The 19292-nt window shown below is 41.1% G+C and overlaps 1 protein-coding gene across 1 annotated transcript in view; it reads right to left on the bottom strand.

The window, feature by feature from the left end:
• BANK1 (B cell scaffold protein with ankyrin repeats 1) overlaps window positions 1–17763 on the bottom strand; it is a 153669-nt gene extending 135906 nt beyond the window's left edge. Inside the window, exon 1 of the mRNA XM_044429665.1 lies at window positions 17662–17763. Within this exon, the coding sequence (XP_044285600.1) occupies window positions 17662–17680 (19 nt within the window). The 5' untranslated portion in view covers window positions 17681–17763. The remainder of the gene's footprint in view (window positions 1–17661) is intronic.
• Between the last annotated feature and the right edge of the window lie 1529 nt (window positions 17764–19292).

The raw sequence follows: 19292 nt of genomic DNA, 5'->3' as shown, positions 1-19292 counted from the left end.
CAGGCAGGTTTAGCATTTATTTATCTATTTTAAGCCTGGCTGCATTGTGCAGAGGCAAAATGGGATGACATAAGAAGCAAAAGTGTACCTGTGTCATGGCTACTGTAGAGAATAAGATCCTGTTAGCTGCTCTGGCTCTATTGATCATTAACAATGTGTTGCAAGGCACAATATGACACAACAATGAATATAAGTAGCCCAATTGCTCCAGGCTTATTTCTGCAGGAAGAATAATACGAATATGTTCCAACAGGGATTGTCACACAGTGCCACAGCTGGAAACAGGAAGAAAAGCAACCAGACCCCTGTTTTCTGGGCCGAGAGAGAGAGAGAGAGAGAGAGAGAGAGAGAGAGAGAGAGAGGTGGCAGGGGTGGGCGATGAAAGCAACTGAGGGAGCCATGACCTAAGGAGGCTCTCCCACACTGGAGGCATTTAAGATGCTGCTGGCCATCTGGCAGGGATGCTTGACTTTGGAGTTGTGCATTGAGCAGCAGGCTGGATCTAACGGCCTTATTGGCCTCTTTCAGTTCTACTATTCTATGGAGCAAGTGAATAGAGTTTTGCTGATTTTTATGTAGCTATTTCAGATTCATACCATATGAATAATTGTGACTGCAATGTAGCTGAATTGAATTTGTCAAGTTAACCTACCTTGACTCAGTTCGGAGTTTATCTTGGCGAAATAAACTACAATCAGTATACAGTATACTGATTCTCTCTTTAATACCAAGCAATTATTTTGCTAAGATTATTCTCAGTCATTCAGAATATAAAAATTACAGGCACCATTTCAGGACCCAAGAGTGATAGTGGAGCAGTGAAATATTCACCAATGAAAAATTGCATTTCCACCTTTAATCCACCCTTAGTCCAATCTCAACAAATTAATGGCCTGAGCATTGGCTGCAGAACTACTTAGGCCAAGGAAAGCTGTACTGTTTGTTGGCTTGGATAAGCAGCAAATTAAAAATAAATGAAAGCATGCCAATAAAATAGTATTTGAAATTAAAAATTAAATGGGCTAAGGTCAGCCCAAGACATATGGCTAGCCAAAGTAAAGAACTTTTCTTCCAGGGAGAAAAGTCAAACAGATTGGCAGCTGAAATTTGCATCAGTACTGAGTGACAGGACCCTGTTATCACTTGAGGGCAGAATGCTAGTTTTGGAGATGAAGGGAAGCATGCATGGCATGCACAGCTCCAACAGCTCACTCCTGCTGCCTGCCAGCATCTGCCGCCTGAGGCAGCTACCCCACTTTGTCTAATGAAAGGGTCGGCCCCTGAAAAGCCCAGTTATTGCAAGCTGGTGGAATGACCCTATCTTGAGCCTGCTATTTTGTCCTTTTGATGCTAATGAAGAACAACATCTGTATCTAGGGCAATTAATTATTATACATGAATAACTTGTCTGTGACTTAAACTAGAAAGGAACCAATGTGTTCAATCAACTAAGGCTGCAATCCTATGTATGTTTAGATGGGGGAAAAGACCTACATGGTACCTACTGGGGTTTCAGACAGACAGACAGACAGACAGACAGACAGACAGACAGACACGTGTATGTGTGTGTAAATAAAACCATGCGTAAGGATTGCACCTAAAGCTTATTTTGTTTAACCTGGTCCACATTTTGTTGCTGCGGCTGTTTCTTCACATACCTTAGAGTTTAAATCTGATTTATTTACAATATGGCTATCCTATTCCACGAGCTACCGGAAAGTTTCCCATCAGCTTCATTTTGAATCACCTGGATTGCATGCTTTGTAGTAACACCAGGCAGTAAGGAGTGTCTCGATCTACATGAGACACTGATTACAGACCCCCCTTTAAGGCATCCATCCAAACCCAGCTCTCTTCAGGCGTTTTGGACTTCAACTCCCACCAGACCCACTCCCACCAGACCCTTTACATCAGAAATGCTGGGAGATGTAATTCAAAACAACTGATGACCACACTGTTGGGGAAGACTGCTCTGAAAGAAGATTCCCCAAAGTGGACTGAATCAGTCATGGAGGAATGTTGTGCAAATTAGGACATTTGCACACATTGATGGAGGCTTGCACAAATCCCCCATTTGTGTGTTGCTTTATTTTCACAAGTTTTCTGTTCATGAAGATTGAGCACCATCACAAATACCTATATAAACGGGAATGGGGCATGAGATGAGCAATCAGGCGATGCTCAGAGAAGCCTGAAGGTCTCAAACACCACTTGTTCGTCCATCCCATGGTATGTTATAGTCCTCTCTATACAGGAATAGGCATAGCTATTGAATGTGGTTGGTACAGGTGAGAATTTTATTTCACTTCAGTTTTTATAATAATTTTCCAAATTTCAAATGCAGGAGAAAGTAAAAATGACAGATCCACCCATCATGTCTCAGACCTCTTGGCAATAGCTGCTTGCCTGAATACTAACTAAGCTTTCAGTATGTGTTTCAAAGAAAAGAAATCTTTCCATTTTTAGTAAGATTCATAATATTTTTATTTATGTATAAAACTGGAGTGTCTGATTGGGGATAGCATTCTGCCTAAGCATATATGTGATTTAATTTAATGTGCAATACAAGAATAATATTTCAGCTGTGCGTGGCTTTTTGATTCTGAGAAAGAACAAGATAGAGATGGTATTTCTTTTAATGCTGGTTGGAGAAATGTTTATTGATCTGAATGTGAGAGAACTACTGCTATTAAATTATGGAAAGTGTCATCTGGCTTTCAGGTAGGATATTAAATGGGCTTGTTTAGCACTATACATAATTCTGGTCTGACTTGTATCATTTTAATTTTGTACTGATATGAATTTTGTTGTTGACGGAAAGGCAAGTGTTGCTTTTGATCTAATGCATCAATGGGAAGAGCCTATGTATATACTACTTCTGGATTTTTCAAAACTTAGCAGTCATATTTCATGGCAACTGTCTAGTGACAGAAATAAGAAAAAGGCTAGAATAATGCACAGCCTGAACTACCAGTAGTAAATTGAATGCCACTAATGACCATGACATTCACCAAATGCAGACGTGTTCTCCAGCATCATTATTTTTGTTTAAATTGTTTTTATCACTCTCTTGTTACACCTTTGGGCAAACATGAAGGGGCAAAACTCCCTAGAGAAGACAATCATGCTGGAGAAAGTTGAAGGCAGAAGAAGAAAAGGAAGAGCCAATATGAGATAGACCAAGTCCATAAGAGAAGCCACAGCCTCAAGTTTACAAGGGCTGAACAGGACTGTCAAAAACAGGAGCTTTTGAAAGTCCTTCCTTCATAGGGTCACCCAAAGTCAGAGCAACTTGATGGCATGCAACAGCAACAGGGTTTATTTAAATTGAAAAAAAAAATCTATAAATATTCTAAATTTGGAGAGCTATCCAGTCCCAGACTGGTTTTAAGATGAAGAACCATGTGAAAGGATGGCAGCCTGACCCTTGAAGTCGCTGCATCAGCACCAGTTCCTGGGACCATGGATTGGAGTGCTGTTGCACCCAGGTCTGGCTGGTGGGTTTCCTGTGGGCAGCTTGTTGGTCACTGCATAAACAGAATGCTGGGCTAGATGGTCTGATGAAATTGAATGCTGCTTGTGTTCTGAGGTCTCCAGTGTCAGAGGAACCGCACACCGATTCCTAGGGCGCATGGGTGGAAGTGCCATCACTCTCATGACCTGTTTGTGCACTGGTTAGCCAGTGCATCAGTACTGTGCTGGACTTGGTGGACCTTTGGTCTGAGCCAGCAGGAGGGTTTTTGCGCTTGTATTAATTCCAAGTAGGAGCTGAACCTTCCTGTAAAGAGGCAGTCTACCTCTGCATGTCAGTTGCTGTGGCACTCATGTCCTGCATGCAAGGAGGCTGGACTAGATGGACCCTTGGTCTGATCCTGCATGGCTTTTTTGGTCTTACTTGGATAGCAGCTTGGTAATATATAGTACATTTCTATTTAAACTACCCAATTTTAAATTTGCCTGCATATTAGATTAGTGTAGGCAGAAGTTCTGCAAATGTATATCCTCCTGTGCTCTCTTTCAGCAATGTATTTGCAATGCATATGAGAACAACTCCATCCTCTAACAGGAATCCTCTGGCTGAAATAGAGGAATCAGAGAATGTAGGCTGTCAATTTCATTACCTACACACACACTCACGCACGCACACACATACACACTTATCCACCTCATGGGAGCATGAACATGTACAGGGAAGCCCTCACTACTCTTGAAGTGAGAGATAACAATTACATTCAGCCGTAGGTGTAAGTTAAGGAGAAATTTGCACCATTAAAACTTAATAGAACCTACAATGCTATGACAAAATTAAGCTATGCTTCACCTGCTTGTACTTGGAAGCCCAGTAGAATAAAATGTATTATTAGTCCTATGGAGAGGAACAAGAGGCAATTGCATGCTGTCATCCACAGCAGAATGGGAGCTTTTTGACAAGGCCAGGCATCCTGAAGTTGTTCGTGTGCATCCACCCGTAACAGCATAATACAACAGAACCACCAAATGTGGCACAGAACCATTGCTCAGAAAAAAATATTGATTGCGTGTTTTTTGAGAAAATACATGAACATTTGGCTTCTGTGGTACACGAAAGGCAGGGAAGAGCTGTAGGTGGGGAAGGGTGGGGGCGGACTAATCCCATTGCACAGAAGGATTAGAATTCAAGAGAAATGCAGGGTAAATATTCAGGAAACCGTCTGGATGTGATTTCCTGAAGTAATAGTAGATGGAGATCATAGGAACTTTGCATGGACCTTAGGCACACAGAAAATGGCCTTAAACTATGTCAGGACTTTGCTCCATCTACCTCAATACTGGCAACACTGACTGGCAACTGGTCTTCTGGGTTTTAGGCAGGAATATTTTTAGCTCTATCCAGAAATGGCAGGGATAGAACCCTCTTTTGTATGCAAAGTTTTTGCTCTAGCGCTGAAGCCCAGTCTCAGTTCCTCTCACTGCTGAGCTGCTTTACTGAAGCAAAGCCTGGCTCCCTGAGCTGCACCTTTAGGAGGTGTTCCTGTTCATTGCTCTACCCAGCTGGGAGAAAGGGCGCAATGTTTAGGAAAGGAAAGCGTGGGGGAAAAGAGTGCTTCTTCCTTCCTTCTCTCCTGAGGACTTGTCCTGTGAACTGAAAAAGTGGCAAGTGACTGAGAAGCCAGAACTGTGGGTTATCTGAAAAAGCGGACTGCAGTTCCCAGGAGACTTATGCGGAATCATTCCTAGCCCAGTTGCAGAAGGAGCTTTAGCAGCTGATTCCAGGGATGGAAACTGGATGGAAAACATCAAGCTGTGTGTAGGCCGCTCTTCTGCACGAGAAGAGTCTACACCAGATGTGGGGAACCATTTTCTATGGAAGGCTACATTCCATGTGGCAGAGCTGTTTGGCTCAAACGCCAAATTCCAATCTGAAGAAGCTTCTAGGCATCGTGTTCCAATGGGGGCCAGTACCAAAGGCAAAATGATCATGGCAAAATGATGATGATGATGATGATGAGGAGGAGGAGGAGGAGGAGGAGGCAGGGACAAAAATACCAACCTGCAGCAGCTTCAAGCTCTTACCACCAGTAAATGAGCCTTAGGATAGGCGTTTTAGTCATTTAGAATGAGGCAAAATTCTACAAAAGCTGGGAAACTGCCAAACAATTGGTGGTTGGGATGGGGCTGAGCCATCTGGGGACCATCAAATGGCTGAACTGGACCCCCAGGCAGGCTCTAAGCCTGAGATTTTGCATCCTTGCCAGGATATAGCTCCTTCTGCTGGTCTGATAAACTAGGCAGCATGGTTTACTTCGCCAATACTTGCAGGATTAGCAGGGGACTTTTAAGTGCTTGCAGGATTAGGGTCTCACCAACCATACTCATCAGGGACCCGGACTCAGGGCTGTGGCAAAGGAGACCAGAGTCCAAGGAACAAAGCCTAGAGAAACCAATCAATTCCCACCCACAAAACCACAAACCTCAAAAGCCATAAAAATAGCTAGAAAATACAAGAAGCTCTAGAAGGAGGATGATACTGCAGATCTCTGTGGGTGAGAAATCACAAACACACAATAAACACCACGCAGAGAAAGGTCCTTTACCTTACTAATTTCTTGTAGTAGGAATAGCAAAAAGTCAAATAACACATTTGCATGACCAATGCTTCACTTCTGTTTTCTCTTTCCTGCTGACAACGATCCACTGCTATAATAACTGGAGAGATACTCAAATGCCATTTAAGCCTTCTGTATAAAACATTTCTAAAGCTTGTTTTATATCTGCGTCCGACCTTTCCATCCTATCTTTATCTGCTTTCTCTCTGAAATCTCCTCCTTAAATATCTTTCCAAACTAAACTTACTCTTAAATGGAATCATTAAAATACTCGCTCAGTTTCAGGGGGAAATTGTATTAAATGACCATTTAATAGATAGAAACATTATCTTCACTGCAGGTAAATATTCAATACATATTTTCCTCCACTTCCTCCATTTATTAAAAAGAACCCTTTAATAGCTGAACTGATTGTATCATTTTCTTCTATCAGTTAATTTGATTTTACAAGATCAAATGGCATTAAATGGAAGCCATCTCCTGACTTTGTGTTTCCACACTTGCAGAAAGTTTTCTATTAGATCTGTACAATAATTACAATTAAAACTACAAAATCTCTTAGGTATGCTTTCCAAACTGAATTAAATCAAATTTTAAATCAAAGATCTGTAGTTTTTGTCTGAGGCTGAGCGCAACCTGAAGGCCAGTGCTATTCTTTCCATGCTTTAGCTAGTAGAAGAAAAGGACATTTAGGGTTTCGGAACAGTATCTCTGTTTGCCTGATGGTGATTGACCTCCTCCCACAAGTAAAGTTAACTGTTTCAAATCCCCTGCTGGAGCTTCAAGCCACACTTTTAATGTACCATGTACTGAAACTCTTAACCAAATGGTTATGTGCTGTAACTGAAGCATAAGAAGCTTTCTAATGTTCCTAACCACTTTCCATCTCCTGGAGCAGACCAAGCAGTTGCTTTTTGCCTTCCTCACTATCTCCCAACCGAGGAATTCTCTTTCTGTCTTTGACTTTTCCAGTGAAGTGGAGTGTAACTGCAGTGCTGCAGAGCAAGATGACAGTAAAACTGGTTGTCTGGGGAGGTGGGGGGCTCACCCACACTAGAGATATTCAAAAAGAAACTGGACAGTCATCTGAGGGGGTAGTTTAATAGGAAGGAACAAGCAAAAACAAGCTGAAAACAAGCAAATGTACTGCCTACTCAAAAGTACATCACATTATCTTCCATGATGTTTACTCTTGGGAACATGAGGACATATTTATTTATTTATTATTTATTTATTAAAACATTTCTATACCGCCCCTTGCCGAAGCCTTGGGGCGGCTCACAGCACAGAATAAAATACAATAAAATACAAAAATAACAATATAAAACCGACAATATAAAATAAATAACAATATAAAAGATATAACATAGAGGGGCTGCACTTGTTTTCTGGAATTGCATTTGGGAGGAAGGGAAGGGAATAATTGAGAATGGCACCACAGACTTGCCTTCCCCTTCCCAAAGATTTTTTGAGAAGAGACAAGTGAAGCTGTCAATAATGTGGGGGGTGGGGGGTCACTTTTTAAAAATCTGTACACCTTTGCACCCATGAACCTGCACATAGTTTAATGGATCTCACCCACAAAAAACATTTAAAAAGGCAATTTCCCTTTTCAGCTCATTCTTTCATACTTGCAATTGCCTGTGAAACATTTCAATGCAATGGAAATGGTATAGTATTTATTAGAACATGCCCTAGTAATGGTAAATGTATTTTGCATAAATACTGTGACTATGCTCTCAGAATGGGGAGGAGGGAATGCTGGTAGTAGAATGAGTTCTTTCAATCAGTTGATAAAAATTAGGTCTCAAAATACCTGTGAAAGAGGACAGCTTTCACCTGACATAGGTTGACCTCTCTAGGAAGCCCATTCCAAAGATGGGGGGCAGCCACCTTTGCTCCACTTCTATTTCACTCAAGGATAACTGGAATATCACAAATATGAACTTCAGACTGGGATGATTTTGAGGTAACAAAGATCCTGTTTTCCCTGGCTTGATTTTGACATTTTCTAATCTTGATTGAAATTCCTCTCTACAAACATATATTCTTCTTGCTGCCCAGTTATTCATGTGAAAGGGGCTCTTAAGCCATCTTTAATCCACCAGTGGTGATCAACATCTGTAAGCCCTGCTTGGTTTTCATCCACACCTTACTTAATGTGTTAAATGCAGAGCAGGGGTTGTTCTGTTGGTCTGCTGCCTTCTGCAAAGTGCTCATAATTGTACGGTTGTATAATTGCATGGTCTTTTGACAGAATCCCCAGGAAGAAGAAGAAGACGGAAAACACTGGGTGATTGATTAGGTTAGCCTTGAGAAGCCTTGAGAAGAGATGACTGAGAGGGGATATGATATCCCTCTATAAGTAGCTCAAAGGCTGTTAATACAAGAGTGAAGGACACAGAATAATCAATTCAAGTTGCCACAACCCCGATTCAGGCTAGATATCAGGAAACAGTTCTTCACTGTCAGAGCAATAGGACAGTGGAAGCAGCTGCCTAGAGAGGTGGTGGGTTCTTTCACACTAGAGACACTCAAAAAGAAACTAGACAGGCATCTGAGTGGAATGGTGTAACATGGTGTCCTGCAACTGCAGAGGGTTGGATCCAATGGCCATCTGGTGCCTTCCAACTCTACAATTCTATGATTCTATGAGTCTGTGATTCTAGGTATTCTCAAAATCTAGGTGAGACACAGAATAGGCAATAAATGAAAAAATAGATAAATAAATCCAAACACCACTAAATGTGTTCTTAGAAGAAAAAGATGTTATTTACATGCATAAGAAATGCTTGACTGATTCTGCAGAAAATCTCTTGTCCTGACTTCAGACATGTCAGGCTCCAGCTGATGAATTCAACTAAAAATTAGATTTGGTCCTTCTAAAATGGGTTAATCTTGATCAGTGAAAAGAACGAATTGAAAGCCTTCAACAATAAGATTTCAGCACTATATATATAGTATGAAACTGTTAACTAGGGTTTTCATTAAAGATTTTGGGCCAGAACTTGTTTGTCTAAGTCAGAAAACCCCATTCACCTTTCAGCTGCTACAGAGATTATTTCTACCAACTGAACAATTGGTCCATGATACAAATGTTCTTTGTACCATGAAACCTTGAAGCTATGACAAATTCTATAAAATCAGCAATAGAAGTCCAAAAGCATCTCTGATGATTTTTTTACTTGAGATCTCTAGTCTGTAATTTGGAACAAGTAGACCTCTTTCTATTACATAATTGTTACGTACCATTAAAAAAATCACATTGTTTAATTTTTTACATCTAAAATTGTGAATACCTCAGGGGCTGAATCGGAATACTAAAACCTAATTCTATGATGAGTGAAAGTTATTAAGATTTCAAATGGCCAAGACAGCCACTGCAAGAGTCAGTTAATAAAATCACATGAGGCTTCTCTGCAGTCAATTATTTATGCATTGCAAACCCTGTATCTTTCCGGAGGACCATGCCCACACAAATATATAAAGAGGGCTATTTGTCCAGTTGTTGGGGGCATAACTGCAAATATTATGATCTCAGTAGGAATATTTGCATACATGGGTGGGCCTCAGGGATGGACAACATGTGGACTGTGGTCCATATGCATCTCCTCTCCCCCTTTTGTGCGGCTCTTACTCCTTCCAGCCAACACTGCCCAATCTGCTGATGGCATGGTAGCAGCATTTCTGTGTAAGGGATTTTGTTCAATTTGCTTTTGAAAAGAGATTTTGCCCTGGAAGTTTCCAAAGAGTATAGTTTTGCCTCCAGACAAGCGCAAGCCCCCTGCACACTTTGTTTTCAAAATTGCCCCTTTTTGCCACTAAATTTTGACAGCAGATCCATTGGTGGGGGTGGGGTAGGTGGGCAGCCCCTGTTTGGGTCCAGGGGAGGCAATGCACTCATCTAGCCACCGAATGTTGTCCATGCATTCTCAATCTTGTCTAATCCTAGTTTTTCCCCCAGTACGGACAGGGTAGTTCTAGAAAAGACTTTCAAGCGAACATCTCACTAAGCCTGTTTCATAATGAGCAGTCTGTGGTGCCCTTTCAAGACCCAGACTACCAAATCAAAAGGGAAACTGCTCTTAAAGGTTTCTGTGAAATGTCTTTCCTACAGACAGATATTTTAATTTTACTGGGATGCTGGCAGGGGTGGAAAGTCTTAGGCTGAATGAGGCGGCTACCCCAAGCAGAAGATGTTGGCTGGTGGGGAGATGTTGGAGGGCAAAGATGTGCAGAGAAGAAAGATCCAAATGCCACTCTGGTCAGCTTCCATCATGCCCTTTGCCTCAGAAAGCAGGCTGCCATAGGTTGGCCCTGGGCGCCAGAGCTCAAATGTGGCACTTGAGAACTTTCTTATGCTCTACCACTAAGGTATGGCTCACCCCAATTCATGTCTAATGATATCAGAAAATCATTCTGATTCAATAGGTCCTAAATCCATGCATGCACAGCAGTGGGTAAAAAATAGGGAAATTCAATTCCTTCTTTCTGTAGGAATTGAACTGAAATGCTTTCTGTAGTTCACGTATCTTAAAACAGATTCAGTAATGTGCAAATTGTTATCAATATGTACCTGTTGGTCTTGGCAAGTGGTAGGATCCTATTTGATTAGTTTTTCCCTAACTAAATGTACAATTTAGGCTTGGGTCCAAATTTAGGCATGGGAAACTGGGCTGCTAGAAGCCCCTTAAAATGTTGCAGAGAATGTCAGGAGACCCTGTTGATTGGTGCGGGGATTCCCAAATATTAAGTAAAGGCACCTTCTGAGCACTCTAGCCTTCTATCTATCGAGGAAAGATCCTGGATTTCTGTTTATTTCCATTCCTCCATGGACTTCTAGGTAGAATTTATAGCTTCATTCCAGGGCATGACTGAGATTCCAGTACTGAGATTATCTAAAACAGAATTCTGACCCAGAGGCCAATTTGGTCCTCCTGGAATTCCAGTTCACCCCTCTTAGGTTCCACAAATAGCCATGCCCCCTTCCTCTGATCACCAGTTTTTTTGTGGCTTCCCAGTTTTGACGGTTTCCCAGTTCTCCACAAACAATGCTTCTCATAACGCTTGATTACTGGTGGGAAAGCTTTAAATGAAAAATGCTGGGTCTGTTGGCCCTGCCACTTTTTCCTTTGGCATTCCTCCACCTCTGCAGCCTCTGAGAATTCCTCCAAAATGGAATTCATTCTTTAACCTGAAAGAGGTTCAGCATCTTGGTACCTTGCATTTAAAACATTCATTTGCTTCCTGTTTGCCCCCACTGCTTCTTCCATTGTCTTATACTAAACTCAAATAAACCTTTTCTTTGGAATTGAACCAAGGGCTGACTGGGTCACTTACATAAGCCCTGAATATGTTCATCCACATGCCTAGCTGTTTATTGTCCATGCAGGGGGTTTTAAGGAGAAGGAAAGAACATTGGAGGACCTCTAGCCTGGAGGAAACTAATGTGCTTGCAAACTGCATTTTCAGGAGAGTTAGGAACAGCACAGAGATGGTGGTGGTCTGCTCAGCTGTAAATTAAGGGAAACACAATTCAGCCCACTCTGCTCTCCATCCATTCAGTCAAATATCAGAGTGCACATTTGTGCCCAGTATCTTCCCTTCTATTGATTTAATTGCTGTCCTAAGCACAATTTACATCAATTTTTAAACAACCATATGCGAGATGGGCTACTTGTGTTCCTTAATTCTAGGCCTTTCATGATAGTGTATCCCTTCCAAATGAAAATCCTTAAAGAAAATGGCACATGGTACCTTGAGATACTAGATTTAATTTGTTTGTTTGTTTGATGGAGAGATAAGTTTTATAAAATGCTGTCTGGTAATATGCATGTGTGCATATGTGTGTGTGTGAGTTTAATACAGTAATAGGCAATCATTATTTGTGTCACAGGCATACAATGTAAATAACTGTTTGTTACATCTGGACTAGTAATATATAGAAAATCATAGCAGTAAACTGTGGCTATTAATAAGCACTGATCTAATATTTCAAGGAAAGTACATCTGCTAAGCATGTGATCCAAGAGCCAAAGAGGTTGGGGTGTTTCCTTCCATCCTCAGATATGCAGCTGTGTTAAATGTTAAAGCCCATATGCAAAGGTATCTGTAATATGGCTAATTTAAAACCATGCACTGAGTCATTCAACCGTGTCTCCTGACCCTCTGAGTGGCAATTTTGGAGAGCTGGAGAAGCTACTGCAAGGAAGAAAAAGTGGGAGATTGAGCTTCCACCAGCAACGATTCACATGCCTAATTCTGGAGGCAACCCATACTTTATAAGCTTACCTATTTTGACCTATCATCCCATTTATTTCAGTAGTTCAGGACATGCACCAGGCTTGTGCTCCATGATGAAATTTAAATGTTTAAGTTAAATAACTTAACTTACTTTCAACTTGAAAACAATGTTCCATCATTGAAAAACAATGCCAAACAAGTCTGATGTCTGGTTTGCTTATAGCATTTATCTTCATGAATGTAGAGAGTAGTAACTCGAAATGTGGCATAACCATTAGTGAAATGTTCTGTCACTGCCTCTCCTTTGAAGTGAAGATGGATGTCATAAAAGATGAGTCATTATGCATCCTTTAGGTTTACAGGGTGATCCTGAGCACATTTACCAGAAGTAAGTTGCCCTAAAGTCACAATAACTTAACAGAAGCTGAATGCCGGTTTGCCCAGACATGAGTTTCACCATGGGATTTTGGACCAAAGTAAGGGCTAACTGTTCCAACAATTGCAACAATGCAACTGGGGCAGCTATTTTGCTCTAATTTCATGTATGTGTGGGAACGGTGGCACTTCAGGTGAATTCAAGCTAACTACCCTACCCCGCCATAAACACACACATAGTTTCCCCTTTTGAAATTCTACCAATTGGTTCCACTAGAAACTGTTTTTTCTCTCTCTTGCCCCCCTGCAGATATGGGGGAAAAGATTTAACCCTTGCATCCGGGTTGCCACAGTTCCACTCTAAAATGGGGCACCAAATGCTTCTGCAGAATAAGGAAACTGGGCAAGCATACCTAAACTTTTGGCCTTGCTACCAGGTAATGAGAGTACATAGGATTATGGCCTAAGATCCAACTAAATATTATGCAAAAAATTATGGATCTAAGCCAGTGATGGCAAACCTTTTAGAGACCGAGTGCCCAAACTGTAACTCAAAACCCACTTATTTATTGCAAAGTTTTATTGCAAATTATGTTGAAGAAATCCAGCTTTTGTGTACCATAAATATAAAATAATGGCCTGAAAAGAGGACTTGACAATACTCTTTTCAGCACCAGGCGAAGACCTACCTCTTTAAAAGATATTTTAATATCTATTAGTCGCTACCTTGCCCTCCAGTTGTATTAATTTAATGTAATTTTATTAGACTTTTATCTATATTATTTATGCCTTTGTTTTATTGTTTTAGTATGTATTTTAATTGTCTGATGTTAGTCGTCTAGAGAAGCCATGGGCGAAATAGGTGGCATATACATGTTTTAAATAAATAAATAAATTCCTGGGGGAGGAGTCTGTCAGTGGCTATTAGACCTCCTGTCTATAAGCAGGGACACATGGGCAGGGGGGCTCAGTTCCATTCACTTCCTGCTTGTGGAGTCCCTTTGGGCTTTTGGCTGGCCACTGTGTGAACAGAAAGCTGGACTACAGGGATCAGGTCTGATCTAGCATGGCTGTTCCTGCATCTCCACTTTCAGAGGAAGAAGCTTATGTGTCTGGGGAACATGGGTAAAAGGATGCCGTTCCACTCAGTGAGCTGGCCACTGTGAGAACAGCATGCTGGACCAGATGGACTTTTGCTCTGATCCAGCTGGGCTCTTCCTGCATCCTTACTTTAGGTTCTGCAGCTAATCACTAATGCCAGCTGCACTCATTTCGTTTAAGGAAACATTTTAGCCTTTGTCCCTAGAGTAATCCCTCATAATGAAAGAGTTCTCTTTTAAAAGCTTTTTGTTATAATTCCTTCAATTAAAGGTTAATTTTGATGTTTTCACTCCAGATGAAATCTTCAAGCATCTCTAATCACAACAGAGACAAAGAGCTGGATTCTCAGGAAAATGACCTGGTCCAAAGCCAGTTGCTAAATTGCCTCTCTGTCCGGTTTTCGTTTGTTTGTTTGTTTTTTTAAGTTATGGAGGGAGTTAAAAGTTAAATGTATCAAATGCCATCAGTAAATAAATCTAACTCAAATCCAAGGCTTGTATTCTCTGGTTTCAAAGGACTGCCAGGGGGCAGATAGGAGGCCAAGGGGACAAGCCTTCCCCAGCTGAATTCCATTTAGGGCAGCTCTCCAGGGCAGGATTCCAGTGGGTCATAGAGTCAAAGATGAAGTGGGCAGACCAGCCCCCTCCCCCGGGAGCCCCTTGTTACTAACATTTTAACAGAGAAGAAACTTAGGCAGGGCACACCTATGCTTCCTCAAGGCAAAACTCAGTACGATTCATTTCTACCCAGAAGCGAGCCACTGGACAGAGCAGGCATGTCTACTTGGAAGAGAGCTACATTTTAAACTGCAAGCAAACCTCCCCACTCAGAATAACCTCCCCTGAAGCTGCTGGCAGTCTGGTTGGTTTGTTGGTTTGCCAGAAATCAACCCTGTAAGCAACATCCCAAGCCATGAAGTTGTAAAAACTGAGTAAAAGGGAAGAGGAAAGGGTGCAGCTTCAGGAAGGAAAGCAAGATCTGCAGGAGGACTGGAGATCTTGGCAGGTTGCTCTGGCCACTGATTTGAGATTCGCATCCCTGTTATAGACCAAGTCCCCTTTCCAGATTCCAAGAAGGTTCTGCACTGGGAATTCTTTTAAATGTCATCTTAGGTGCACAGCAGTCCCTTTCCTGCTAACAACTCTTGACATAGCTGCAGATGCACTTATATAGGGATGGATTAAATTTACAGTTTGCTTTCACTCAGTTTCTCATTTTTACAGCAGGATGTTCGTTTTGTCCTGTTTCTATAGCCGTTTGCGAATTTCCTTTTAACAATTCTATACACATGTTTGTATGCATTCACATGCCTATTTCTCCTTGTATGTACACTTTTTCCTAAAATGCACATTTTTTGCAAGCAAATTCCCATAGAATGGCACATTATCACATACATTCGTGTATGTACTTTTGCTTAATAGACTTACTTCTGTGTGCATTCCTTAGCTAGAGAACTGAATTGCAAAATTCTGATAAGTGCAAATATCTAAATATAGCTGTGTTTTCATTTATGAATTGGCACGGGAAGTGCATATCTGGTGTGTTCACCTTAATATGGAACCAGACAGAGTGGTGATAACAGAAGACCTAACCCCTTGCTACCACAATGGCGGTGTGATTTGCATGAGAAAAGAGCACATGATAGACCCTCACCCATGCGGTCAGGTAATTTTAATGTTACACTAGGAATTGCATATAGAAGAACAAGCCTGATGTAGCTACGGTGACACTAAACTCTCTTGTTCCTCATTGCCTCAAACAGCCCAGACATGGGGACTCTGCATGGGACTCTCTGCTTTCCACGCCATCATTACAGCCATTAAGCAAGAGAACATGAGGGACAAGACCTTGTAAGTGGTGAAATGTCCCTCCTATGAACATTTACTAAGCTTTCTCTTTGTGGCCTGTAGAGAAAGGATTTGCAATCTGACAGGATTTCAATGTATGCTTCTTAACAATACTGCCCTCTAGCCATCTGAAACAGACATACAGAGAGTAAGGTACTAGGATCCTGGTAGAGCCTGGGATTGCAAGTGGATGGAACCGTATGCAGCCCATCTGGAATATGTTCCTTTCCTGTGTTTGCCAGAACTGGACTTCCACTTCCTTAAAACAATGACGCCATTGTAAGAATTGTACTAAAAGATCCACAAAGAAAGAAGCACTGGTAGATCCATTGCTAATGTGAAACGTCACACTTGAGAAACTCTTCAAGGATTTCTGTTCCCTTTGAAGCAATTTGTTGAAACGGTGCCTCTCAGTTTCTTTGTGCAGAAATAGGGTGGAGAATTTGCATAAAATGTATCTACAATAGATGCAATATAGAGAACCATTGGCAAAGATATGACACAATTTTAAAAATTGAAAACAAGTTAAAACTCATAGGAAGAGTCACCTTTCCTAAATTACACTTACATTTAAGGTACCAGCTCAGTGTTCCAACTGTTTTGCTTGTAAACCACTACTATCAATGACTGTTTAGTTTCTTATTAAGTTACTATTGATAGTGAATAAAATGGATGAGAACTTCGTTTTTCGGCACCAGGTAAAGACCTTTTTATTTAAACATCATTTTAATTGTTAAAACATATGATCTGGCCATGGCAAATTCTTCTTCCTTCTCTTTTCTCCTCCTATATTATTTATTTACTTATTTTATACTGATAATTTTAATTTTATATTATTATGTTTGTAACTCAGTGTATTTTTTGTATTTTTGTATTTAATGGTAATTTATTATGTTCTATTGTATTTCAATGTATTTTATTGTGTTGTAAGCCGCCCCGAGGCTTCGGCAAGGGGTGGCATAGAAATGTTATAATAATAATAATAATAATAATAATAATAATATATGAATCATGTGAGCTGTCTTGTTTTTCAGACTTTATTCTTCTGTTAAGTGTCAAACCACATTATACCAATCACAAAAAAGTACTCAAAGTGTTTAAATTGTGAAACTTGAAAGAGTTTAGGCTAACTATTAGACTTGACTTAATGTTTCTGGTACAAAATGTACAGATAAATGACCCAATTCTACTTTTCCAGCAAAGCCATATTGAAAGGCAAGGCAGTTCCCCTCTGGTCACCCCTCTTCCATCTGGATCGTCTACCCTCTTCTGTTCTTCACAGCAACAGTATCATATCCTAGCCAGCAAATGCTTGCTCCCCTCCCTTTGAGAAGGTCTACGAGGTGGCAGTAAGAAGCAGTCGATGGACCACTGCCTTGTCCCCCAGTCTTACCACAATTCTTTGCATGTACCTTCAGGCCAGTTAGGCTTGAGAACCTCTGGATTTTAGCACACCATTCTCCAACTTGTCCCCTGCCAGATGTTTTGGACTTCAGCCCCAGCCAGCATAGCCAGTGGTTAGCGATGTTGGGAGCTGTGGTCTCCATCATCTGAAGGGCAGCAATTTGCAGAAGGCTGTCCTTAATATCTTTATTTTTCCTCATCATTTTCCAGTACAGGAAAGTCCTCTCTCTCCTTCCATTCCCAATATGTTTTTATGATGATGATGGTAAGTATTGGTACTCTGCCCTTCTACCAACAAAATGTCATTTGAGGTAGCTTACAGTCATCACAAATTTTAAAAAATACAAAAACAAGAGTAAAGCGCACAATTGAAAAACAATTAAGCACAACAAAAACAGGAGGAAAAGCGCACAAGCATTCACGGTAATGAGCGGGGATGGGTTTGGATACTATGAATAATCATTTTGCCTATTTCTAATTAGAGTTACTTGGAATCAAGTTCTACTGATTTAAGTGCCCTTCACTTCCTAGCTAGCATTGCTCCCGTCTCTGAATAAGCCAACAGGCAGGTCCTTCAACCATGTTGCCATTCTAGCATCACCCACCTGAATTGCTTGCCATCATTATCCCTTTGCTGGATGAAATGATCTCACGTCCTCTCTGCCAAGTCAGGGGAAACAGCAGCTCCTCCAAAGGAGAGGTGTGGCTCTGAGCTTCACAACTGGTCATCAAACACAGGGCGTAAGGGCTGTGAAGATGCTGCTCCTGTCAAAGCTTTGCATCTCCACTTCTTCACCATTTTTCTCTGCTGGCTGCTGAAGGGGGAAGTTTACCTTACTGCAGAAGTGAAACTGCCCTCCCAGGAGTCTTGTATGCTGCATTGTGTACTGTGGTTTGCAGGGCTTCCTGCCATCAGGGCTGTGATAAAGTTAATGTCCTTGCCGAGAACATGCAAACATGTAGGTAGTGGAAATGTAACACTGCAGGTCTTTGGGCAAAACCGCACCTTGTGATGTTGGATTTCTGACATCCTGATTTTATAGAAGGCTAAATATAGCTGTGGCAGGGCCACATGGGGCTGCAGGCATTTAATGCTTTATGTTTTGTCATTTTCTCTGTCTCAAAGTGCCACACGTTCTACAGGGGTGAATCTGGGAGGGTGTGTAGGCAAACCCAAAGCCAGCCCTGGCAAATATCAACCATGGGATGGGAAAGTGTGCTAGCACTGGAGGCAATGTTTTCCATCCCTTTAGTATCAAAGGGAGGAAAGGTCTAAACAAAGACACTAACAAAGGAGAGGAGACAAAGGTTTACCTTCCTCTCTATGGATTTGGACAGCAGGGCCTTGGATTTGACCAGCCAGCTAGCCAGCTACCATGAATCCTCTCACCGCAGCCCTGTTGCATTGTTCTGCCTCATATCTAGAAGCCAGATACCATGTGAAGCTCCTTATTAAAGTGGTTTGATAATTTGATATAATCACTGCTGAGTGATGTGACTCAGTATTTGTTTACAGAATGGGGGCAATATTGTTTTGGCCTACAATTCTCATCAGCCTTCCAGCTTAGGTATTGGTAAAGGACTGATGAGAGTTCTAGGCCAAAACTTCTGGAAGGCCCTAGGTTAAACTACCTATTTAATTTTCTTCCTCAAAATGTTGGAAGAGAAGTACTTATATTGCTGAGTGTGACAAAATAGCCTTATGTTATTAAACAGATACGCAGTCCAGTAAGTTGCAACTTCTACAGTTACAATGCTGTATATTTGTCTGGTGGACAGTTTCTTCTGGATTATATTTCCTTAAAGGCAATACTTTCCTTATAACCCAACAGGTTTTACACATACACACTCCAAAAACACAGCAAAGAATCACAATCTTAAGAGTGTAAGCAAAGTGGTGACTATGCAGCCAAGTGTTGTGGCCAAGAGACAGACTAATTGCTAGAAGGGGGCATTTTTTCAGTAGCTTCCACAGACCTGCATGAAAACCAAGATTTCTGAGCCTTATATTGAAACAATTCAAACATTAGTGGAAGCTTCTTTAGTTATGGCTGCAAGAAATTGAATAGAGTTGCTAATGCAATAGCCATTTAGATTTACTTTTCGAATGCTTACAGATTTCATTAGTCCTAGAAATCCAACATCTTACATTATTTAATGTGTTTAAAAGAGCCCAAAGACTGAGTGGAACTTTTCCCTTTCATTGAAAAAGATCTTTATCACAGCAATGCAATTT

The sequence above is a fragment of the Varanus komodoensis genome, unplaced genomic scaffold (assembly GCF_004798865.1).
Source record: "Varanus komodoensis strain SLA01 unplaced genomic scaffold, ASM479886v1 scaffold2, whole genome shotgun sequence".
NCBI lineage: Eukaryota > Metazoa > Chordata > Lepidosauria > Squamata > Varanidae > Varanus > Varanus komodoensis.
The sequence above is the reverse complement of the archived record's forward strand: the minus strand, read 5'-3'. Positions and strand labels throughout refer to the sequence as shown.